This window comes from Gymnodraco acuticeps, unplaced genomic scaffold, assembly GCF_902827175.1.
Source record: "Gymnodraco acuticeps unplaced genomic scaffold, fGymAcu1.1, whole genome shotgun sequence".
Classification (NCBI taxonomy): domain Eukaryota; kingdom Metazoa; phylum Chordata; class Actinopteri; order Perciformes; family Bathydraconidae; genus Gymnodraco; species Gymnodraco acuticeps.
In genome coordinates, this window is record NW_022990513.1 from 633,843 (window position 1) to 660,396 (window position 26,554).

The following is a 26,554-nucleotide window of genomic DNA, read 5'->3' on the forward strand; positions in this document are numbered from 1 at the left end:
GAAGAAGGGTCATTTAGGAGCGGCATTTCAAAACAGTGCACAAACACTACGAGACGGAATTCCCTCCCTGCCCTACCCTCCCAAAAGGGGAGGGACCTGAAAGGACAGCTAAATGCACAGCAGTCCATTTTCACCAGGCCCAACAACAAAAGCAAGGCTGCTACCAGAGCATCTTATCGTGTCAGTCACGTTCTTGCGGAAACACATGAAGTCTTTCAAGACGGCGAAGTTGTGAAAGAAGCATTCCTGGAGGCTGCCGACGCGCTTTTGGGGACAGTAAAAATAACAGCAGCATTTCAACAGGTTTTTGATATAATAAAAACTCAAGTTAGATACCGTTATTAATCAGCTGTAAGTTTGAGTTTGTTTGAACATATTCATGATAATTATTGTACAAAATGGTATAAGAATGCAAACATTCAGATCTGTTCTGTTTAAATTGATTATAGTCTATTATCAATTCAGGTTAAGAAACTAGTGTTGCTTGCATCCTATTTTAAAGGCATTTATTTTTATAATCTACTAAAATGCAACAAAAAAAGGGTTTGATTCTATTAATTTTTGTCTTTTTTATTGCACTGTTGCAGCAGATTACTATGTAGCTTCAGATCTGAGTTGTCTTATTAGTAAGCCTAATTTATACTTTTGTAGCAACACTATTTTTATATAATGGCAAAGAAAGAGTTCAGAGTCTTTTCTTTTTTTCCTGTGTCATATGTGGCAGCACTGCCACAAGTTCCTCTTCAGAGAGGGTCTTCAGTACAGGTGGCAATATCGTCCCCTGCCTGCGCTCATCTCTGAAAGCAGACCATGTAAACAGGCTGGTGTTTCTTGCAAAAAATCTTTAAGAGATGACACGAGCAGTCCTACCAGCATTTGCCATGGTGGCCAAAACATTTTTATTTGGTCTTAAATTGTAGTTCAACATTTATTTCCTGTTACTTCTGGACCATGACGGTTGGCCAGCCTTCAACGTTTAACTGAGTGGAATATGTTGAATATGTTTTAACCAAAATGTTGGCTATATGTTAAGGAGTTATTCAGTAGGGTTGTGACCGTGCACTGCAACATATTGGATTTAATTTATTTTGGTCTAATTTATTTTTATTTATCATATTAATATATGTTTAGTATGGTTTTGGAAGTGCGCTCCAACATATTTGTTGATCTTGTTTATTGGTAAAATATTATTTGTTTTAAAGTTCAATAAATGGTCAATGAATAATTGTCAAAATAATCGTGATATCAATTATTGACCCAAATAATCGTGATTATGATTTTTGCCATAATCGCACAGCCCTAGGACCTTGTATCTCTGATTTGATGGCAACACTTCATATTTGCTGTTCAGGACACGGTTGGGGTCAGAGATGATGTTGTTGGCCAGTCTTAATATGTTGTTATGGTAGGCTGATTCATAGAGTCTCTCAAAAAGGTTGACTTACAATCCTTCAGCAGATTCTCAACTGGTGGAGGAGTTTTGACTGTTACGGTACGTCCACACAGCAGCTTTAAAACAAATCTTCCAACGCTTCTCTGCCCATTGACTTTGAATTGGGGATGACGTCACTTTGCCTCGCTTTTCGCCAAACTGCATTGTGGGGGAGCGAAGCGAAGATTTCCAAGGATTTCCAGGATTTTCAGGATTCAAAAGTTGAGCAATGTTCAACTTTGAAGCTGAGCTGGAAGCGTCAGCCAATCAAATCCCGTTTATGCAAATCTGACAGTAGAAGCGCTAGCCAATCAAACCGCGTGTAAGCAGGGAGAACCAGACCGCAGTTCATTTCCTCATATTCCAAACGAGAAATTACGGTAGCAAATCACCCGGTTCTTTACGACCAGAACTATTAACGGGATACAAACCGGAGGAACCAGGCATAGGAGGGAGGTGGCAGAGACAGTGGGTGAAACTGGTAGGTTTTCGCCTGTTTGGGGAGTTTATATATATATATATATATTGCTCGCATAAAATCCCTGGGGGTTTTTGCTTTGTATGTCGGGGGTGGGAGATTCATGTGATTAGTTGTTGGTCGCATTGCTCGCAAAAAATCCCCAAGCTTTCAGACACGCCCAGCTCCAAGATTTTTGAGATTTTTGAAAAGCTGCTGTGTGGACGTACCGTAAAGCGGTGGACAACACTTGTACATTGTAGTATTGCAATAGTGTACGGTTTCTTTTTCAAGCATAGAAAGTGTCTTATGTTGATTTTAAGCAACAATTTTTAGTTGATGTTGACATCAGTCAGTGTCAAATTGTTTGGATAATAGTTTTTTGGGGGGTCTTCTTTATTTGTTTCAGATCAACTTCTGTCCCTGTGTTTGCTCTCCTTTGAGTGCCTCAACACAGCCAACTCTAAAGACCTGTGCCTGGCCAGCATAGAGGAAGCCTTCTTCACGCCACTCTGGAGCGCGCTGGTGGCTCTCTTCAGGTACTATAGCCTAAATACTGCCTTAATAAACCATCCTCAACTAAAATCCTTGTTAACTTAAACATATTCATCCATTAAGATGACCTTGAACATTTTAATTTAATTATTATCACTATCGATCCCATATCAGGTAATGCATGTTACTTATTATGGCCCGCTAATGGCAATTGCATTTGCAATATTACAAACTGGGTGTTGGTAGCAGGAATTCCTGCCGCAGTGCCTTGAAGTTTTACATTTAGTTATTTTATTAGCAATAAATGTTTCTTAATGCTTTTGCAAAATGAATATGCAGTGCTTCAGTTGGCTCTGCTTGATTGAAGTATGAATAAGTGCCAATCACAAACATCACAACGACTTATCTGATTCAGCAGTTTGCCAAATTTATCTTGGAAAACCACTCTACGTAAAATCTTTATTTATCTTAGGTTTGGGTTAACAAACAAACAAAATCCTTTACAGAAATAATATCTTCTGCCAGCTATGAGCTGATAATAACTTGCTTTGTGAATTGTTATATAGCGGTATACATAATCTGAATTGAATTAGCTTGCATGCGCAAGACGGCAGCATACAGCAGAGGAAATGCTCATGGAATGTTAATGCATTGATTTACTTTTTGTTTGAGGTTTGGTTATGTTGAATTGAACAAGTCGCAGGCTATGCGGTTTGTATTATAAAAAAAACGTCTTAACCGTAAAAAAGAAAATGTCAGGCTCCAGGCATTAGTGGTTAAGGTTTATTAATATAATCTTAATCAAAAATTAAAGTTGACATCAATTGTTTCCTGGATATACAGTGTTGGTCATGACCAGCATGTGGCAGTGCTGCTCTAAGTATGTCAGCTTTTCCTTTAGCTTTATTGCTGGTTTTAACTTCAAATCGTTTTTTAAATGATCAGTTGTTATTTGTGCGACCATTTCTGACGTCTGCTAAATGTACATGTACCTCTTCACACAACACCATGAAACTTTTCTATACCATTTTGGAATGTGTTATGATGTGTTCTGCATTACTTTACTGAAAGAGGACCTCCAGGGCTGAAGTCGAATAGTCCATTTACAGGGTTCGTACGGGTGCTTGAAATCCTTGAAAATGCTTGAAATTTGACGTGGTGTTTTCAAGGTTGGGAAAGTGCTTGCATTTTGGGAATGGTGCTTGAAATTGAGATAAAGTGCTTGAAAATGTAAATGCTTTACTTTTACAATAAATTGCTGTCTGACTGAATAGTTCGCTTTTTAGATTAAAAGAAAAGAATTGCTTCGCTTCTACATAAAACAGCTCCGCTGCGGCCTTCCCGCGCTATGCGTGCGACCTGCAAGTGTTTGTGTTACGTGTGACCTGGGCATTCTGATGAGTGAGAGATGACTGTGTGCCAGGAGGTTGCAGTTTCAACGAGCGTTAGCTAGCAGAAGACAAATACAAGCCATGGCTAAGACGAGGGTCAAGCCCACGAGTAGCCTCCTGCAAAGTTTGCAAAAATAACGATGCGAGAGTCTGCGCTGACGAGCCACATGAAAGGTACGCCGTAGTAGAGCATTTTATATTAGGCTAACGTTGCATGTTACGTTTGTTTAAGCTAACGTTAGCGAGCTGAATAGCGAACTCGATGAGGGATAATAATAATTGCAGGGGACGATCATTTCAGAGGAGCGTACCTATGTTTATGTCAGTCGCCATCCTGTGGTGTTCAGAGGATGAAGCTCTCACGGCATTTCGTGTTATAGTCACAAAATATAAATCTATTGATTCGACACAGAGCGATTTTGAAAGCAATGTATTTCTACTGGTAGTATGTTTCGTGCCTAAACCAAATGTGACTTGATCTATCGAAATCAGTCACATTGACCCGAAGACACATTTTTTTTTTACATTTATACAAGTAAAACTACATTTTGCTTTAATCCCATGTAATTGTAGAATGAACACAGTCTTCCTTTGAAGATGTATAAGTCAGGTGTCTTGAGTAGTCAAAATTACCTACAAATCATTGTACACATTTGTAAATATTATTTTCCACTTGTTACCATTGTGAGTCTATTTTTATGCAGCTCTGTGTGATTTTGTGATTTTTTTCTACAATTCAGACTAATACGCTACCAGAGGTGGAATAAGTACTCAGGTCTTGTACTTGAGTAAAAGTACGAGTACTCAGATGATCTTGTACTTGAGTAAAAGTAGAAGTACTCAGATCTTGTACTTGAGTAAAAGTACAAGTACTCAGATGATCTTGTACTTGAGTAAAAGTAGAAGTACTCAGATCTTATACCTTCAGTAAAAGTAGAAGTACTCAGATCTTGTACTGAGTAAAGTAGAAGTACTCAGATCTTGTACTTAAGTAGAAGTACTCAGATCTTGTTCTTGAGTAAAAGTAGAAGTACTCAGGTCTTGTACTAGAGTAAAAGTAGAAGTACTCAGATCTTGTACTTGAGTAAAAGTAGAAGTACTCAGATCTTGTACTTCAGTAAAAGTAGAAGTACTCAGATCTTGTACTTCAGTAAAAGTAGAAGTACTCAGATCTTGTACTTGAGTAAAAGTAGAAGTACTCAGATCTTGTACTTGAGTAAAAGTACTCAGATCTTGTTCTTGAGTAAAAGTAGAAGTACTCAGGTCTTGTACTTGATTACAAGTAGAAGTACTCAGGTCTTGTACTTGAGTTAAAGTAGAAGTACTGGATTTACTCCAGGTGGAACTAAAGTCTGATTTAACACTTGATTATATTTCACATCATTCATCCAGATCTGTGAAGTAACTAAAGGGATTAAATACATGTAGTGGAGTAAAAGTACACCATGTACCTCTGACTTATGTTTACTGCCAACCTAAAAGTACCTCAAAAATAGTAATCAATAATGTATTGAAAAGTTATTTGGCTGATTGTTGTATATTGGCTCAGCCAGGTTGTATGGGAGGCCCAGTCTACGTACAGATCACTCATTTTGAAATATTAAACTTACTTTTCTTTTCTTTAATGTTTCATCCTCAAGTAGAAGGCTATCACGAAACACACATTTGGTTGTTTATAGCATAAAGAACATCTGATTTAATGTGAGGTAGGGAAATAATCATTTGAGTATATGTATATAAATATGTAATTTACAACAGCTGTAAGATGCTTGAAAAGCTGGAAAATGCACCTTGAAAATGCTTGAAAAGTGCTTGAATTTGACTTTGGAAAAGGTGTAAGAACCCTGCATTTAGCTTAGGAACCTTCCTAACGGAGTGAAATGACCCGGAAGTCCCTCACTGGCAGCCATGATAAGTGTCGTTCCAATTCTCCAAATGAAAGGAAAGGAGGTTTCAAACTCCCTTTATAACCTCCTTTAGCTTAGGAACCACTGGACCTCCTTCACCGAAAGGAGGAGAAAATGCTGCCCCACAATGCATTGCAGCCGCAGCATTTGCCGTCACTCAACAGTCGGCCGTTCACGGAAACAACCGATTATGACGGAGAAATGATATCATGAAAGTTACGGTGCTTATTAAGCATTTTAAAACTTATGTGGTAAGTTGCCAAAGTGCTTTTTTCTGAACGTTCATCAGTATTATAATCAAAAAGAGAAATATGAACGTTGGAGGGAGAGGGTGACGAGCATAAGTTTCACTTTCCTTTTTTATTTCAATTCCAACTTTGGTCATGAAGAATATGTTTCTCTGTTGTCCACGTTCATAAAGCATAAAACAACAGCATCAGAGCACGGTGCAGAGTCTCTAGATGAGTTTACAGTAGTCCCTCGTTCTTATTAAACATCCATGTTGTAGTCCGCTGTATAGAAAACTGTAGTTTCCATAGTTTCCCCACAGCAGCAGACGCACACAATGACGTCCGCTGGTGCATCATAAACACGTTGGATAGTGAAAGTGCATTCGGATTCTCTAAAGTACCGCAGTCTCTTCTCCTAAGTCCTTTTGAATTCTCCTATCCACTATCCCTTAACCCCGTGACGTTTCACTCAGAGGTCAAGGAATAGGAGATAGGGTTAGAATTTAGGAGCTGAGTTTTGGATTATCCGACCGCAACCCTGGTTTCACAGTGTGTAGACCAAAAGTGTAAAGTAACTGACCCATGTCAAAATGTTGTACACCTTGCCCTACATTTTTTCATATCCTTTTAATTCTCGGATACATCTTCGTGGACTGTCATTTATTGAGATTTGTTATGATAGGAAAAGCACAGGCGTAAGAAATGTTATTAACAATGTTTCAGTTTAGTATTTTGCATTGTAATTTAGTAATGAATAAATAATTTAGTTACTCCTTTGTCAAAAAACTAAAAACGATTTGACCTAAGTTCCCCCTGTCAAATGCCCCCCTGCAACGTCTCTGCAGCTCCAATTGAAAGAAACATTGACCTAACAAGTGGGAGGTTCCCATATTCCTTCACTCCCAGTCCCTTACCCAGACCAACTAATATGAGTTGATGGTGGCACTGCAAATATGACAATCCCATCAGGCTTCCCCCCAGGAACACTGTCAAATTGTTAAATTGAAATGCTCAAGCCATTACAAATAGACTTCTGCACCATCACCATATTTGTTTTTTTTTAAATGTTCTGTGAATAAATTACCATTGATGATTTCTTATCTTGCTAACAGTAAAATGTGGAATGCATAACAATGAACTCTGTACAATTGAAAGATTATGTAATGCCTACTTAATCGCAAATACCATTCATCCTCCAAAAAGCCTGGCAGCCTCACTTGAATACATTGTTGAAATGTTTCCCCACATTTTCTCAGTGTAGTTAGCTCTTTTCTTTCCTTCTCAGGAGGGTCTACAGAGAAAGGGAGCAGGCCTTTGAGATGAGTATGAAGCTGTACCAGGATGTTTCACCTGGAGATGTTGGTGTTCCTTCCAAACTATTCCCCGAAGACTCTGACGCCCAGCAAGGTTCCTACCCATATGAGTCTGCTGTGCAGGAACTGAAGCTCCTGCTCAAAGACTGCTGTCCACAGAGGAAGTTGGAATGCATTGGTGAGTCACATTGTGTTGTTTTATTCTCCCTCACCCAAGGCTGACTTTCAGGACAGATAGCTTCTCACCTGATGGTTCTATTCAGCCCGAAAGAGGCCAGACACCATGTGGACTGTGTGTTTTCTCTCAGGTTGTTTTCTTTCAGATGTTGCAAAGTAAATCAGGATCTGTATTTATCATCTCAATTTGGCTATAATAATTTTGTAATCTTATGACAAGACTTTGTTTAAAATGTGACGAAAACCCCTTGTCCTGGACCCTTTTGTGTTACTATCAGCATGTCATTCATTATATTCATACAATCAGTGACATAAGACAGTGATGGCAGAAATGCCTTGACAAACTTTAAAAAATATATTTGAATCGTGTGAATGTTGCGATAAAATTAGATGGTAGGCCGGATTTGGCCCGCGGGCCTTGTGTTTGACATGCCTGCCTCAGAAGGTATTACAAAGTGTAACATTTAGTTCACACAAGCAAGTTAGTATAAAATGTTTGTTTTGGAAGTAGGATTTTTTTGTCAGTGGAGTTACATCCTGCAGCATCAAACTGCTACTCCCTACAAGTAAGCTCAATATGTTATAATTGTCAAGCGTCAATTTTGCAAAACCTTTAAAATGATATCTTTGATATAAGGTAGATTTGACATTAGTCGACATGTCTACATATTTGTATACCAGAATATAGCAGCAAGTTCTTCTCTATGCAGTGTTAAACTCTTAGATGAACTATGTGATTCCCTCAGGAAGCCTGTAGGGCTGTCCCGAATACTATTTTTCGGGCTCCGGATATTCGGTAGTAATCAGCAGCGGATATTCGTAGTAATCAGCAGCGAACCGCTTCGACGCGTGTATTTCGGTTTATTCACGGCATTCTTTTTGTTATTCTACAGCAGGGCTTCTCAAGGTCCGGATTCGGACCGAACTGCAAATCAATCCGGACCGAACCCTGTGTCCCATTTATAAACATTTAAAAAAAACAAAAAAAGATTTTCTGATTCTGATGTAAATTAAAGTGGACCTATCATGCTATATTGGAAACATATTGTAGATTTTGGGTCCTTAGCTTGAAAAGAAAAAAAGAGGAGGCGGAGCTAATGCCTGATCAGAATTCTACCGGAGATAAAGTTAAATTCTGCTACCATCCTGTTCTAAACCACATCAAAGATTATTTCTGAAACAGTATGGCGCTCAAATGCTTTTTCTCTTGAGGGTTTATCACAAGGTGAGTTCCTTTTTTTATTTCCTGCATTTTAATGTGCTCTACAGTACAGGTTAGCTCTGAGTGTTAGCGAGGCTTGCTAATGTAAACAAAGACGAGATTACGTCCAAAACACGTCAGGCATTGTTTCTGATAGCAATTTTCTGTGGGTCTGCTGCCGATTTGATGTCAGATCGGCAGCAAATCTGTATCCGCTAGTTTTACCCCTGTTTTTAAAAGATTTGGGTACGGAGGAAAAGAGAGAGGGTTTTATTTTCTGACGCTTCGTGAGTTCCCCGACACACCGGGGACACATATTTATGTATAAAAGACATCACAAAGTGCATTTTGCATGATAGGTCCCCTTTAATGTATATTTTCTTGTGTCTGACGCATTGTGAGAATGAACGTGCATATATATTTACTTGTGTGCGCGAGCGTGACACGCATTGCAGACCGCAAGTTTACCTTGACTTTCTAATGCTTCTAATGCCATTTTTGCCGAGGTTCAAGGCATTGGCTACAGACAAACAGTGCCATTTCTCCCACTAGTTCAAGCCATCATACTGTATGTATGTATTGAATGTGTGTGTGTATACAGGGGCGCCGTTTACCGACAGGCAAGTGCTTGGACCAGAAGGGGGCCCCCAAATAAGGTAGATTAATCCAATCCAACTCAACTTTATTTATATAGCACTTTAAAACCTCCAGACCAAATTGCTGTATAGAGAGATACATACAATATAAATTCACACAGCTCACAAAACATAAAATAAATAAATACATTTAAAATAAAAGATACAAACCAGAATAAACATAACAATTTCAAAATATTAAAAAAAAAAAAAAAAAAAAAAAAGATTAAGAAGGTCCACAGCAACGACAACATGAAACACCTATTAATCTACTGCAATGACATGTCGGGAAACCCCCTCAAGGGGGCCCCATGCATAGCACGCCAAAACTGCTTCTTAATTTCGGTTTCGTTGCTCCGCTCCGGGGGGGGGACTTTACTGGCATTGATCCGGACCAGTGACCTTGTATTAAATTCCCAAGTGGACCTTTAACAAACAAGTTTGAGTACCCCTGTTCTACAGTATTGTTGTTTTATAGTTATTTGTTAATGTATACAACCCAATGTGTGTTCTTTGAAATTGAAAAGGATATTGCATTGTGTGTGTTACTTTTGTTGCAGTTGTGTATGTCTTAAGTGTAATTTGGCTTGGCTTCCTATTTTGTATGGACATGCTTTTATTTTGAAGGAGAGTTAGCGCTGTTCACAGGAAGTTGTTGTTGCTTTGGAAACAACGTGACAGAGATTAATGGAGAAAAAGTCATATCTACATATAAAGACAGAGAAAGTAAACGATAACTTTATGGTTAAGTGTTAGCACCCCCCGAAGAGGCACAAGCTCTTACGTTGATATTGGATAATTCAATAAATACATTTTTTTTTTGGTGGGGGGGGTGGGATGGTCCGTCCGACTGACTAGACCGCAAAAATAATTAAACAAGCGAGTACCTGTTTTTCCTGGCCAAGGACAGGTTCCTTGAACACAACACGAGCGTAACGTGTCTTCACCATGGTCTTCACGTGGTATATGTCTCGTCTGAAAGGAGTGCTGACAGAGAGCACCGGAACGCCGCTCCAGCCCTTCAAATATTGCAGTACCCATAAGGAGCAGTAGCCGTACACATGCCGCAGTGTTTTCGTGGCTGTGTCTTTCTTTAGTTGTAAGCACAGTGGCGATCTGTTGTTATTAGCATCTGGTTAGCTAGCTATGCTAACGAATTTAAAGAGCTTTTCTACAACCAGGTGGAAGAGAGCTCTCTCCTGAGAGGCTCAAATAACCTCAGCTCAGTGAGGAGCTTAAGGCACACCTTGATATGATCATTATAGTTATTAATGAGACAGTAGAGACTACATGAAAAACAGGTATAAAATACTATATGACAGTAACAAAAAAGTTGTTAAAAAATAACAAGAATAGAGTTTAAAAGGGGAGTGATTTGTAAAATATCCAAAAAGAAAAATCTGCTTACAGTTCTGTTTCATATGGGTGTTGAGATGTATCCATAGATCTCTTAATGTTGCTCTCAAAGTGCACCAGATTGATGCTTTTAACTTCAACATTTAAAAAACAAATGCCCCCGGACCCCCCTAGAGGAGGTTAGGTCCCCCCACACTTAAATCATGTTCACATGGATAGGATACTAAATACATTTGCACACATCTTGTGTTGTGGTGGTCATGCCACACCGTGCACATGCATGCATGCGTGAGTCATGGTGAGATATCTGGATTCAGAGGTTGCTTTTTCTTTGCACAGCATGAAAGAAAGGCGAAATGAATGGGCTGTGATTTTAGTTTTTTTAAGCAGAGGTTGAGTTCGATCATTTGTACGACCCTCGGAGGATGTTGTAAAAATGTAAAGGAAAAAGGTTCCCCACCCTTTCTGTAAATAATACAAACCCTTGATTTATAACTTAACATCTCTGTCTCCTATTGATCTGAGTATATTATAAAGAATAGCCAGTTAATTGAAGCATTATAGCACAGGCCTTTGTCAGATGGTATTACGCTGTTTTTTTCCTGCTTCGAATAGTTCTCTCTTTTTTCACCTACCTGTGTTTGCATCACTGTAACCAATGAGCACCTGCATGTGTGTGAGAATGGCCCTGACTCCATGTCAGCCCAGATCTAAACTCCTGGCAGGACAAGCTCGAGCTCAATTCTCACACTGAATAAAACAAAGTGAGTGAGGGACTGCAATATAAGAGAGAAAGAAAGATAAACTTTAAAACGGTGAAACGGTTAACAAAGAAAAAGGGAAACTCAAGCTGCTGCTACACTTTATTTTATTTATCTAAAATTAAGCACTTTTAAGATGCACATATTTTCAAATGCTATTTTATTTATTTCCTCTATTTTATTTGTAAATGCAGCCCGAGAGGAACATTACACATATCCACAGTATTTACTGTATATCTGTATAGTTCAATGTTCATGGACAATAAGTATTGTTGTTTATGAATTACTTTCTTTATTTGATTGGCAGTCAGTTGTTGATTACATGCAGACGTTGATAAAGCTGCAGCTACTTCAATATATATCACACTAATTCATAAAGCAAGTTAGACATTTTGATGTTCTGGACCTTTGCATGGGGAGATTTTCTCTAACTGGACCTCGTTGACTTTTAGTTCAGACCCCTGCTCTAAACTATAGCCTCAGTGGAAGGAAACTACAAATAAGTAAATGGGTATCTTTACCATGACCTGATTTCCAGTTTCAGTCGTGTTTAGAATAAAGTCTCAGTTTATCCTGTAATGTAAATGACATGTCATTGGAACTTGATTTCACTGGTTTACTGATGATGAGCATCACCTGATAGTTATCGCGGAAATATGGGCTTTACTTTTTGGATCTGCATATTGTGATTATATTAATACACTTTTTTTCTTGTGCGATTTTTGTTTTACAGTTAGGACATTACGGCTGATCTGTGCCTGCGCTGAGGACTACAGGTGTCTTCATGATGTGGACTCCACACCAAAAACAGCTGCCATGTGAGTAATCCATCAGCTGCAATAACAGCAAACTCTTTGTCTCTGAAGCAAATACAAATACACTCTGAGGGACTGAGGGGCACACTTTAAATATGATATTTAAACCGATACAATACAACAGTGTAAGGATTTATCTAATAAGATTATACAGAACAGTGTAGTTTCTCAGGTGTGTTCTATTCTGTTATTCGTTATTCAAACTCATCATTAAACTTCAAAATAAGAGCCCTTTCTCCATGGACTCCATGCTGATGCTGGGGAGGGAATGACTGTTCAGTGCAAGAACCCAAACACGGATCTCTGCCTGGGTAGCAGCCCTGTCAGGTCTCATCAGTGCGCCGTTAGGCCCGGCACAACAGGGGCTCTCCTGGCTCTGTTGTCCCCCTATAGAATGCCTCTTCCTTGCCAGGCCTAAAATTGGGTCGACCTGTCTGGGTTTGGAGCAGACCCAGGAAAAAAATACTTGAGAGTTTTTTGTGAAATCTGTGATGATCCACAGAGGGTTTGACAAAGGCTCAGTGGGTTGTAGCACACATTGTGGACAGCACACAGTTTGGCTTTAACTTTGTCTTCAGCATCCATTTATGTTTGTTCCATTGTGGCTCTTCTGTTTGTGGCTTCATATTATCCTCTGATAATTATGATTGTAAACAAATGTAGAGCTACTTTCATAAAGTGGATGGAAATCTAAAATAGAAGCTTTTACTGGGTTGTTTGGAAAGCCAGTCTTTATGAGTCAGATTATTTTTGAACAGGGCATTCAACAATTAACCAATAGGATGTCACTAACAAAACAGCATATAATATGTGTGTATAATAACTTATCATTAAGGCTTGTAAAATCTTGTGTGTGTGTGTGTGTATAGCAACCCTTAAAGTTTTGAGACTGGCTATGTCTCCTGCTCCATATCTGTCTGCTTGTGTTGGAATATCTGTGAAGTGATCAGAGACGGCAGAATAAAAGTAGAGTTGACCGGGCATGACTCCTCGAAGGTTTGTCTCCCAAAAGGTTGTGACGTTAAGGGATTATTCTGTGTACTCTGGTGTAACTTGGTCACAACGTGCTGGTACAACAAATCAAAAGTGAATCATGGAATTTGTTTTGTTACCTGGAAGCATGACTAAGACATGGTCAAACCCTGGAAGGGATCTGAATGAATCATTTATTTTGTTCACGTTTATTTTGTTGAAACCAAGAGTCTGACATCTCAGGATATAGCCTTGATTATCTTTGGTAAAACAAATTGCAGCTTTATTACAGGAACAGCTACTAGCTCATCATTTCATAATGGCATATCTAGCTGTGGCCACTGGCAGCTCTAATTAATAAAAATAAAACATTTCAACATTTTTTCATAACACCTGACAACACGCTGTTAAGCAGAAGCGCAGAAAGAGCATACTATTACGATGTATATTTATTTATTGTCTCAGTACTCGCATACATTCAAACTAAATGTGTCCTCTTGCATGTAACCCAGCCGCAGCGCAGCGCCCGGGGACCAAATCCGGTTCCAAATTCCGTCTAACGTTTTACAACCTGAAGATACAAAACACATATTTCTGTTATAACAACACTACTTTTAATAACATAGCCGTAACAGTAGGCCTAACAGGGTAACACTTGTTACCGATACAGTCAACAGTATTTAAATAAATGAAGAACGAAAAATAAATGAACGAACTGTATGCCAATAATTGCCTTAGCCCCAGATGTTCCCACATTGCTCCTATTATTTTCACTATTCGGATAAAATTGAAAAACTAATATAAAAAAACAATTCGGTTGCTTGCTTGCAACTATTTTCCAAGCAAAGTAAGTGCACGATTTTATCATGTGTAACGTTACTGTTTAAACGGCGGATAAAGCAGCTTCATCATGGCAACTTGACAACAGCTAAGCTAAGCTAGGCTAGTACTTACAGCATCCGGTGACTTTTCAGAGTTGTTGTGCCACCGGCCAGTTTCTTGTCGCATATTTGGCACACTGCCTTCTTCTTACCGTCGTCCAATTTAAAATGGTCCCACACAGCTGGAGTCTTCGGCATTTTGTGTTCAGGTGTGTGAAGCATGCCGTTTGCGTTCGTAACTGTGAGTGAACGCGATGTCAGGAGCACAGGCTGAGATTGTATATATTTCCGCATTTTAACAGTGCAATTCAAAAGTATAAATATAGTATAAGAATATGGCAATTCGCCTTTATTGATAGCATACATTTAGGGGGGGGAAAAACATTTTTTTGAAAAAAAACCGAATATCCGAATAATGAAATTGAAACCCGATAGTTGGCCAACGAACGAATAGTCGAATATTCGGGTACAGCCCACTGCTTTGTATTGCATACCTGCGCTTAGCATTGTTTTGTTTTTTTTGCTGCTGCCTTTTCACTTTAGTTTCACACACACACATTTGTTGTATTGTACTCACTGCCCTCTTTAATTCCTTCAACAGCATTTCCATTTCTTTTCAGTTCTTTGTCCTTGACCAACTGGGAGCTCATTTGTTCTATTGTGTTCTTTTGTCTACAACCCTTTCTTTCTCTTTTCTATTGTGCTGCTACATTTTCCTCTGTATCCTTTTTCCCTCTACGCTTTTTTGCATTTTTTTGTACTGGTTTCACTAATATGAAATGAATTCCATTACCCATAATGGAGCCTAATCTTCTCATTAAAATCAGCGTTCATGCATGTGGGGAGAGTGCATTGTATCCTTGGAATGCAGAGACACCAGTTTCAGTGTGAGGGGATCAGTGTCTGCGTTTACTGTAGTGAACTCACAACATTATAATTCAGGCTTGGGATTGTGTATGTGAGGTCTCAGTGGTTACAAGAGGCTGTCCACGCCTCCACAATCCTGCAGGAGGAGAGTATCCAGTTGCATGCGGCCAGGTCAGTGGAGGGCCAGAAACCTACCTTCTCACGCAAACTAGCAAGCAAGCAGTTGGCCCTGCGTGTGAGTCCTGATAAACAAATGGTCAGTGTCTGCACACAGGGAGAATGCTATCAGGCCCTCATCATCTCCAAGGCTGCAATTTGACCTCCCATCAGATCATAGAGGGAGAAAAAAGCTTTATCATTCCCATCCCTGAACACGCAAACCATTTAGAACTCTTTTTATTTAGTTTCCATTCAGACCTCTGGGGAGCACATGCAATCATACTCTTTCAATGTCACCATTTTTATTTGACTTTGTGCTGTATTTATTTACTTATTTGACTTGATCTCAACGCCACCTTCCTTCCTTTGGTGAACAGCGGTGCAGATGACCTGCTGCCCATCCTGTCCTTTGTGGCTCTGCGCTGCCAGTGTCCTCAGCTGGTGTCTGAGTGTGCTGCTCTGGAGGAGTTCATTCATGAAGGGTGAGTCATCATGATGACAAACAATGGAAAATGTATTTTGTTTGCAGCAAATATTTCATAACAGATTTGTCACGATTTTGAAGAAATGTGTATGTGTGCACGATACCCTTCCCCATGTCGAAAAAGTTTCCAAATGGCCTGTTACTTAGAGGGAATGTTCCTAAAGTTAACCTGATACAAATTGTAGCCAGCCTGCACAATAATCATCAGTGTAACAGCTCTGATTGATGATAGGATTTTATGACAAAAATGTGGAAAACTGAGAAAAGATACAAATCGTTTTTGTCATGGATGTGTAATGGCAGGAAGGGAAAAGGAGTCCATCGAGGGTTACATTCTTTTCACTGAGACTGCTTTGACACGACACAGCATTTATTTTTTTAAAGGTCACCTATTATGCAAAATCCACTTTTTCATGTCTTTTATACATAAACATGTGTCCCCTCTGTTAAGGGATTCAGAAAGTTCCAGGACAATATATCCTGATCCATTTCTATAAAAACCTGTCTGAAAATGAGCTGATCAGATTGGCCACTTTATGATGTCACCACAGTTTGTTAGCTTGTGTAACCATTAGCCAACACCAAACAAGGTAACACCTGCCCACCTTATCACCTGAATCTCCTCCTAGAGCACCATTTTTAGTTTTGAACCAATCACTTTGCAGAGGGGCGTGGCCAACAGCAGCTCATTTAAAGCTACAGACAGAGAATCAGCACTTTTTGAACATGGCTGAAAACGGAGTGGTTTATGGGATGCTACACCGATCTGTTTGGTGTTTCAGCCAAATACTTCAGAGACATGTTTTATAGCTGAGGCCTATAGTATATCATTGTAAAAGACTATAATAGGGGACCTTTTAAAGGTGATTGTTGTTTGGTCCTGATTTGAGCACCTTTTCCTCACATAATTATATCTGAACTTTCCAAATATAGACAGATACACAAATCTATTTGTGAAATGTGTTATTGACAGAATTGTTAATAACATGGCTGATTCTGAAGCTGAAGAAGTGCAAAAAATGTCTTACATTATTTTGTATTGAGTGATGACCCCCGCCATTGGTCCTACAGTTTAAAACTTGACCAAGCGTCCATGGTGAGGAGCGTAGATCTTGAGCTTTCTCATCCTATGATGAAAAATATGTGCTATAATCAAGGTGCATATCGAAAATGCTACCCAATAAACACAAACTAGCAAACAAGTAGGTGGTCATAAGGCTGAAGAAGGGTCTAGTAGTGGGTCAATCTACCCCCTCAGAATAACAGTTTAGGGGAATGTCTGTCCCTGGGTTTTCTAAACTTGTGGCCCCTGAACAATACAGTTAATTAGTTCTTATCTATCCAGAGGAGCAGAGGAACAAGTACTTCTAAAACAGGCTCTGCACTACTACGATTAAGGAGTCAAATGACTGTGGAATGTGAGAGGGATAACTGTGAGTCGTAGCAAACCCACACAGACTTATCACTACCTCTGCTGTAACATGTCGTCTTTTGGCTGTAACTATTTTCAATAAAAACGCTTACCGTAAATAAACTGTTTGGCAGACAGACTTTAGTAAAGCAGTGTAAGCACAGATCGATAGACGGGTGTTTGAAAAGGAGCTGGTGGAGACATCATTTTTGATCTTAACTGCACATACACTATATAGACAAAAGTATTGGACCACCTACACATTACACCTACAGGAGCTTTTATGACATCCCATTCCAAATTCTTAGGAATGAAGTTGGTCCCCTTTTTGCAGTATAACAGCTTCCACTCGTCTGGGAAGGGTTTGTAGACATCAGACACTGATGTTGGACAGGAGGGCCTGGCTCTCCGTTCTAGTTCATTACAAAGGTGTCCAATGGGGTGGGGGTCAGGGCTCTGTGCGGGCCAGTTCTTCCACACCAAACTCATCCAACCATGCCTTTATGGACCTTGCTTTGTGGGGCAGTCATGCTGGAACACAAAAGGCTTTACCACTTTATGTGGTCTGCCACTTTATGTGGTCTGCCACTTCGTGGCTGAGTTGCTGTGGTTCCTAAATGTTTCCACCTTGCAATAATACCACTTACAGTTTATCGTGGAATATCTAGGAGAGAAGACATTTCACGTACTTACTTGTTGCAATGGTGGCATCCTATTACAGTACCACGTTATAATTCAGTGAGCCCTTTAGAACCACCCATTCTTTCACAAATGTTTGTAAAGACAGACTTCATGGCTAGGTGCTTGATTTGATCCACATGTGGCAATGGGACTGAATGAAACACCTGAATTCAATGATTAAGAGGAGTGTCCCAATACTTTTGTCTATATAGTGTATGTTAAGTTTTGTGACAAAAATCTGTCCACAGACACACACAGACTATCAAGGTCAACACAACTAAACAGCCATCCCTGTCACTGCTAGTAATAAAGCATTTCTTTCAAAGGCTTTTTGCACACCATCAGTGTAGTTCCATCACAATAAACAGATTTATTTACAAGAGAGAATTGACAACTTTATTTTTCAACTTTAAAATGTCTTGCTCAGTAAATATTTGTTATACATTTTCAATACATTTTTATATTGTATTTTAGAATTGTGATGATAATAAAGAAGTACCGATACAATATTTAAGACTTTTCTATTTGTATCTTAATCCTTCTCAAAAAGTAAGTAAGTATGCATGTACATAGTTATCCCCCTGTGATGTCTGATTACATGGCTCTTGAAAGTGCAATATCCAATTTCTAGATAACATCTTACTCTTCGGATGTGAAGCGCGACACACTCTTTAGAAAAGTTTTGTGGTCTTAAGACAACATTGCCAACCTAAAATTGAACACATATAAAGCATATAAGAAAGTAAGCGGGGCTTTGCACAGTAGGGGAGTGCAGGTGGTCTTGAGATACTTTATTGTTGCGTGTGAGTTGGGACCACACCCAGGAGGTCTACTCACTGCAGTAAAAACAGGGACTGTAAAAGCCAGCTGGTTAGATTGGCAGTGGCCAAAGGAATGTCAGGATATTTGGGATTTGGTTTTGCTTCTCTATAAAAATACAAATAAAGTCCCACTAGATGTTTATATAGTTCAGTGGGTTGGAAGGGCTCAAGAGGAACGGAGACTGGCCACCGGGCTGAAGAGGGTGGATACGCTCTGGTATTCCAAAGTCAGTCAATGAGATAACGGAGTCTTTAAACTATTGGCTGTGTCGGCTATCAGTCAAACTTTTTGAGATTTTTTTAATAATTGTTATGTTTCATACCAGAAGTTGTCCTTTTAACAAAAAATGTAAATACTGTTGTTCTTGGCATTATTGCAGCTACTTCATTATCGGATCACACTGTGCTTTCTACAGTGCGATCCATCAGAAGCTTGAGGAAGTCAAAATAAAATAAAACAAATACTGGACAAAATCCACAGTTATCAATGTTTAAGGCTGCATTTAGATTATATGTGATTTGCTCTATGCCCATCGCAAGATTTGGCAGAAAACAGCCAGTTAAAGGGGACCTATCATGCAAAATGCACTTCTGTACGTCTTTTATACATGAATATGTGTCCCCGGTGTGTCGGGGAACTCACCAAGTGTCAGAAAACACAACCCTCTCTTTTCCTCCGTACCCAAATCTCTAAAAACGGGGCTGCAACGGATCTGATACAGACTGATACAGATTTGAAAATTCTCTGACGTCAGGAACGAGGAGCTCCGTCTATATGGCCAACTCTCCACCTATCAGGGGAATGGGAGGTTGGGCCACGGCCATTGCAGTGTGAGACAAAGTTTTTAGAGAGTACTTGTCCATGGACAAGTGAGTTTGGCAATTTACTTGTCCGAATACATTTTTCACTTGTCCAGAATGGACAAAAATTGGGGCCACTGGAATCTTCTTCTTGGTCATCGTATTTTACATTTTCCCACGGTTTTTACGACACCGCTAACGTAAGTGAGCGGTAAGATTTTACTGCATCACACATAGGGTTGGGTATCGTTTGGATTTTAACGATTCCGGTTCTGCTTTTCGATTCCGGTTATTTTCGGTTCTCGATTCCGGTTCTTTGAGAGGGTAAAAATAAGTCCCATGACAAACTGGGAGAAAAATATATTTATGAAAACATTAAGTCAAATCTGTATTCCTATTTACAAATCACTTCATACTGTTTAATTTCTTACGGTTATTGAATACAATTATATAAAAATAATCTCTGCATTGTTTAGTTAGTTCTAAGTGGTGCAGCTTGAGAATGTACAATTGGCCCAGTGTCCTCTGATGTTACACTGCAACCTGCCTGTGAGACAGAATCCAACCACACATGTCCAACACATAGGACATAACCTAATAATAATACATTATATTTATAGCCTATAGGCCTAGCGCTTTTCTACAACTCAAAGACGCTTGCACGCTTACACATGTCCTGCAATACACATGCTGCAGCTGCCCAGCTACTCACTGTTTGTAAAAGTAAATAAATAGTATTTTCATTTCAATAATGTAGCTACTTTCTATACCCTGCTTCATAAACAATACTGACATCCCTGTGCTCCTCCGAGTCTGGGGGTCCGGGGATGTGAGGACAGCGCGAGGACACAGACAGGGAGGTTGCTTCACTTCATAAAGGAAATGGTGGTCAATATTAACAACACAGGAGCTAAAACGCTTAATAACCTTCATTACGTGTTAGAGAAAGAACATAAGAAAGTTTGACAAAGATGAGGCTGTTAAACGGGCAGCCGATCCGCTGTGTGTAGAAAGAGAGAGAGAGACGCTGAGCTGCACCGTGCAGCGATCAGATGATCCGGAGCATAGAGAGAGAGAGCTGCGGTCCGCGGGCTCGGCCTCGCCTCCTGTGCTCACAACTCTTATTAATCCCGGTACTGGACAATTGTTATTTGTTCCTACTCGGAACCAAGCTTTGCTTCCCAACCCTGCCACTGTGCTACACTTCCCGCCCCTACCCCGTCTAACTGTACAGAAAACGGCGAGATGCATTTCCTTAGGAATCGACAAGCAGAACCGAAACTAACATTTCTAAACTAACAATGGCGGACACGTATAATTTGCGAATGACTTCTGCCTTTTGTAAACTGAATTTATCAATAATTTGTCAATAAATTAGGGCGAAAAACGTCACTTGTCCGCCGGACAAGTCAATTGAAAGATCTACTTGTCCGATATTGTAAATAACACGTCCCGGACGGAGGGACGTGTACTTTTTCGCACACTGCATTGCCGTTCGAAAGCACTGGAGTGCTGTAGTACATATGCCAGGCCTGTAAGTGGCGCTGTAGTCTGCCACAAAAACAGCTGTGGCTCTTTTTCTCCCTCCCCGAGGCAAGCGTTTGCTCCTGCTGCTGTAATTCAATGCAATCGGTAGTCCACCAGCAGATGACAAACACCCACCTCTCCGCCTCTTCCAAGGGACGAGGGGACCGTGCGGCAGAGTTTCAGTTAGATTTTTTTTCGCCGGTCAATATGTCCGTTAAAGTTTAAATCTTCCGGACAAAATTAGAAAAGTGCCGGTCAAAGGTCTTCTTTGTTATTTATTGAGCTTTAAAACAAATGAATAATGACTCAATATAATCATATAAGAATAAAACACGGAGGACGGAGATCTCTTTTCCTCCCCCTCTTCTGACAGCCCAGCAGCTGATCAGAGCACGCTCCCCCTCTCCTGCAGGGGGGCGTGGTCAGCTCATTTGCATTAAAGCTACGTCACAGAATCAGCCTCTGCAAAAACAGGGCTGGAAAGAGCAAATAGAGCGAAATGAGGCATGGCTGAAATGCAGGATCTGTTTGGTATTTTGAAAAAAAAACTATATTTATATACTTTATATAGGTATGGCCCTACAATATATTGTTCAAATATAGAATGATAGGTCCACTTTAAGTTACATTTCTATGGTTGCCTCGCCTGCGCCGCTACCTACATTTTCTGATTGGTTGCGGGTCGAAATGTCAGCTGTAACTTGGTCTAAGTTAAAATAATTCAAACTTTGAGCGCTACCCTTGGTGTCGTTCACCGCTTGAAATAGTCAGCGAGGGCCTTTGAGGCGGAGCCTTGGTCATTTCTATGAGTTGCTCAGTGGAGCATGAAGACAAAATGGCCCTGCCTCTGGAGAGCAAATTTTCCTGTATGTGGTCCCATAGAGAGGGCGCACTTGAGTTTTCCCTTGTGCTCAGCTTTAAGCTCATTTTACAACTCTTAGACCCTAATAATTAAAATAAAGGCAAAAAAGTATTCGTACTGAGTAGTGGTGGGGTAGGTAATTTTGGAGAAACCAGCTCGAGTGCGCTAGAATTTGAAAATACACAGCCGGAAAAAATCTGCCACTTCCACACAGAGCCCCTGCTCCAAGGCGCACATGACCAATGAGGGCACGAGATAAGTTTGTGCACAGATGGAAGGCTGACAGGCAGGTAGGCCATCCAGTTACTTTAGCTGGGCCGGCTCAGATGATTGGTCGTGCTTTTTACAGCACTACGGCTTCCACAGATGACGTTTTTTTTGTATGGATTTGTTGTCAAAGCACTTCAGATATTCATTGCTATCGGGATGTTAAGAGCATTCCATGGAATATAACACAAAGTGTATCTCGAGCCGGTTTCTCAAACTTACCTACCCCACCTTTAAGTAAAAAAATATATATTTGCTGATCTACGGACGTCTCTTCCCCACTATGAAAATTAGCTTCAGCATCGGCAGCACTTCCTGGCGGCTTTTGAGCTGCACAAAGGGTAGCACTTCAGCCTGGGTGGGCAGCACCACTCTCCATAGAAACACAACGGCATTGTCTAACGGTATCATTTGAATGCAGCTTAACAGTGAGAAACTGAACTGATCTGCTTCATCATAACTGTGTGGCTGTTGTTTGATCAGATTTCACTGACAGTAACTTAACCTACAAACTGTATTCTGATTGAAATGTTAGTAAACCCTGATCGGTGTATGGAAGTCACATCCACTTCAAACCAGTGAGAAAAAAGCACAGAAGAAAAGTGGGTATTGCACAAAGTCAAACAGTGAGACAAAAGTCCTTCAAGTGCAATACCTAAACCTGTTATCAAATGAAGATGTCATCAGCTAAGATTCTTAGTGGTTGCTTGTTAAGGTATGTAGTAGCATGTTTGTTATTAAACTTCAGCACACATATGTTGGTATTGTGCACCACATTATTTTACTCTCAATATCCAGAACTCAGTTAACAAGGAATTTATTTTCTCTACCTCTCACTGTCTTCTTCCTGTCTACAGTCGATCTTGTGGTACGCTCTTGTTATTCAAAGGTCGTCCAGAGTTGACATGCACCCCCCCTCCTGTCTCCTCTCCTCTCTCTGCACAGATCTCCTCAATCACTAGTTCTTCTCACGTATCAGCCCTCCATACATCATGCTGCCCAACATTTTTAATTCATTTATACCGGCTCCAAAAAACAAGCAGATCCATTCCACAAAGTAATAGTTTAAGGTTCAAGAAGAGATGTCCTTTCCTCACTGTGGGAAAATGTTGATGAAGTAAATTCAGCTAAATGAATAAATTCTCTAATCTGTTCTTGGATTTTTAGAAATGTTTTGGGCAGTCGAGTCTCGTCTTTTTTTTAGGTCTGGTAAAATTCAATTGCTTTCAGTTTATGTGCTGCTATCTTTTTTACCTCAAACGTACATGCATTCAAATCACAACGTTTCTTTCTCTGACTTGCAGATTTCTTATAATCAACTAATGTTGACTTATCTTTTTCAGCTACTTGATAGGAGAGGAAGGATACTGCCTGACCTCCATGCAGAGTGCCTTGGCCTACGTCGAGTCACTGCAACCAGGACAACTCCCTGCACACAAACTCGTATGAGAAAGGTGCTGATGAACACTTGACCTTTTAACACTTTATTTTAATGTTTGATTAATAACAAAATTCTGTGTTTTAAGATTTAGTCGACCACATAGTGAATGTTGAACTTGTGTATGTCAGGAAGCCAGAAACATCACTTCAAATGTCTATCTGTCGTGATGATGTATAGTCAGATTGTACCTTTAGGGATGAGTGTGTGGCTGATGCTACCCTTTCTACAACGCACTCCCGACAATATATTAGCAAAGAGCCTTATGTTACCAAAATAAGGTATTCTGTCTTTCTGTCTGTGACATTCTACAGATAAAGATATTACATGTTGCTGGTATGATGCCAATATACGGTCAAAAGCTCATTTTCACTGTCCATTCTTGCTGCGACTGATGGCGTCAAAAACAAACCCAGAAGAAGATAACAATGTAGGCTGCAACTTGCTTTATCCTCCCAGTAATATTTTCCCTTTTTTGTTGTAGGCTGCTGCAGTCCGAGAGATCACCCTCCCAGCATGCCCTGCTGCTCTGCAGAGAGAGCAGCTGAACCTGCAGCTCCCTGCATGTTCTCCCACTGACTCAACCAGTGCCTAGGAGCTGATTATTTAATCACAGGCTGGGCTTTGTCTTCATCCTGCCGCACTGCTGCAAGAGCTAGCACTGGATAGTCAAAGGGACTGAATGTGGGAGAGATTGGAATCCTCTTAGGGAACCTTTGGAAGTGTAGCCATTGATTATATGAATGCGGACAGAATATATTGGTAAACTATATTCCATGCTAATTATTTTTTGTCTTCCCTGAATAAGGAAGCCAACCACATGTGCTTCAGTTATAGCATTTCAATGTTTTAGGAAAGCCACTTGAAGACGACAATGCCTATTTGAATCCTTAACTTTTAAGACATGGCGCAGACTCAGACTCAACTAGATCTTTAAGACTATAAAATAAGAAATGTATTTGATGCACTTGGGGTGAGGCTAACCTCGATGATGGCTGAGTTTTGACTAGATCTACTGGAGAAAGAGATCTAACACACTGGAGGAGCACAGGGAGAACAGTGTATAGTGTATGTCAACAGTCACCATGTTGGTTAACCTTTCATTTACATTAGGGTGAGGGTTAGGTGGTAGTGACTGAAGGTATAATGCAGTTGCACTCTGTCAGTGTGTGTGTTGCAAGCCTTGCCACAAAACGTCTATCTTTTTAATGCCAAGTTTAAAAATCAACAAACCCTCCAGAGATAAGGTAAACGGTAAACTCATTGTCACAGCTTCTCACCCATTTCCCAACTACCTCGACATCTACACCGAATTGGCACGCTTAATAATTGGAAATGGATTATCCATCGATCTTGGGGCACTTTTCAAACTGTAGCTGTATGGTATTAAACAGATGGTGTCATGTTGATTGGACGTGACGAGTTCTTTAGTGGTATTCAACATTTTTAAAATGCAATGATGTCCTTCAAACTCATTGCTTTTAAAAACATGCATAGTTGTAGTCCGTTACTGACGAATCACGTTTATTCGATGGACTGTTCCCAAAACATGATGTTTTTTCTCTAGTGTGCTTTTGTCCAGTCCAGGCAGACATTGGTTTGAAGTGCACCAATCAGCTTGAGTTGTGGTTGCATTAATGCATTTGAAACTTCAAAATGAGTACCAAGTGTGCTGTTGTGGTGCCTCTAGATAGCTGTAATCATGGTAGTTGATGGCAGTGATATAAAATGTACTAAATGCTTAATAAATTGGCGGCTAAAATCTGCAAAAATATTGTTTGGTTGTTTTGAAGACACACCTGAAGCGGACTGGCATCCAGTGTAACGGCTTAAAAAACTGGAGTTTTATAAATTGTCCTTTTATTTAGTTTGGTTTGTTGGCTTGCTTGAATTGAATTGAATTTGTTTTATTTCTGCATGGGCCCAACAGATGTGAAAAGATGTCCTCAGAACTGTTTTGGTTTTAGTAACTACTTTTTGTGACTTAACGCCAAAAAAAAAAAGTATGTCTATGTAACACATCTTTATGTAATTATAATTAAAATGACTAACATTTTTGCAAAGTGGATGAATCCACTTCATTGATGTAATGTACATGTTGGCATTGTTTTTGAAAACGTTTGTTATTATATAACAGTTTACTGTGAAAGGCTGGGAATGTAAGAATGACTGATGAATGTGTGTTTGAGAGATGGGTCAATAAAGATAATTATTTAAATAAATGAATGTGTTGTAGTCTATCTAGATATCTGACTTCCCTCAGCAGCAAAGAAGCTTTAAAGAGGTCTTAATCGTCTTCAGGTTCATATTCATATTTAGATATGTCTCATGCTTTAATGTTCACAAAGCTCTTTATTGTTCTCATACTGCCTGTGCTGCAGCACCTCTTTTCACCCTCTGTCTGAAACCAGAGCCCAGTCTGCTCTGATTGGTTAGCTGGAGTGCAAGTGTTACATAGTGATGTCACTGTGTCAGAAGTAAACCAAGGAGTCCAGTGGATGCGTTTCAGGCAGGGGGGGGTTATTCTTGATTACCGCTACTACAAAGGTGGTAATCATCTGTCAGTCAACCCAGACTTTCTTCATCAGGCTTAAAAAAGGAGGCGTTGGGTCCATCATTTGACTCTTCTTCCATACAAGAACTAGATTGATGGTTGACAACTATTGCCTTCTAAGAATGAAGAACATATTACAGCTTGAGGCAACCTGTTGCTAAAAACAAGAAAGGAATGCTGGCAGAAATGTACTAATCTGTTAACTGCTAATTCATAAGTAGCCAATTTACCACCCGATGCAATATGTGCCTCGTGTTTACTCCTCACTAAATAACTGCACCTTCTGCAGCTTTAACCATGTATATATTTAAAATGTATTCTCAAGAATCCTTTAATGAAGGATACGTAAAATATGTACGTTATGTGGAAACACGGCCTATGCAAACCAGAAAAAAATAAAATAGCTGATAACTGGATTCTACATTTTTTTTGAATGTTTTGCTAGCTCTTTCATAAATAATAAATAATCTTTCTTCCTCAGGTTTGATAACTTCTAGTTGACAACAAAGACAGAAGCTTCAGACTCTGTTCGGTTAGCAACAGACAGAAGATAAGCATTTGGACAGGAAATCATTAGGATGCTCTTTACTGAGAGGAAACAGTTCAACACTTAAAGAAGAGACGGGCCCTGCCTCTTCACACCCTGGGGTAACAGGATC

The 26,554-nt window shown here is 39.8% G+C and overlaps 1 protein-coding gene across 7 annotated transcripts in view; it reads left to right on the top strand.

Annotated features, from left to right (window-relative positions):
• The window catches only part of vps9d1 (VPS9 domain containing 1), a 61,464-nt gene extending 35,901 nt beyond the window's left edge, over positions 1-25,563 (top strand). For 6 of the 7 annotated variants that reach the window (XM_034227054.1, XM_034227051.1, XM_034227050.1 and 3 more), the window contains 6 exons: positions 2,299-2,428; positions 7,198-7,403; positions 12,089-12,173; positions 15,427-15,531; positions 23,247-23,357; positions 23,826-25,563. In XM_034227054.1, coding sequence (XP_034082945.1) covers positions 2,299-2,428; positions 7,198-7,403; positions 12,089-12,173; positions 15,427-15,531; positions 23,247-23,352 — 632 coding nt within the window. In that variant the 3' untranslated portion in view covers positions 23,353-23,357; positions 23,826-25,563. Of the gene's footprint in view, positions 1-2,298; positions 2,429-7,197; positions 7,404-9,204; positions 9,260-12,088; positions 12,174-15,426; positions 15,532-23,246; positions 23,358-23,825 lie in introns of those variants that run through there. The other variant, XR_004570093.1, reaches the window with a different exon arrangement.
• Positions 25,564-26,554: the final 991 nt, after the last annotated feature.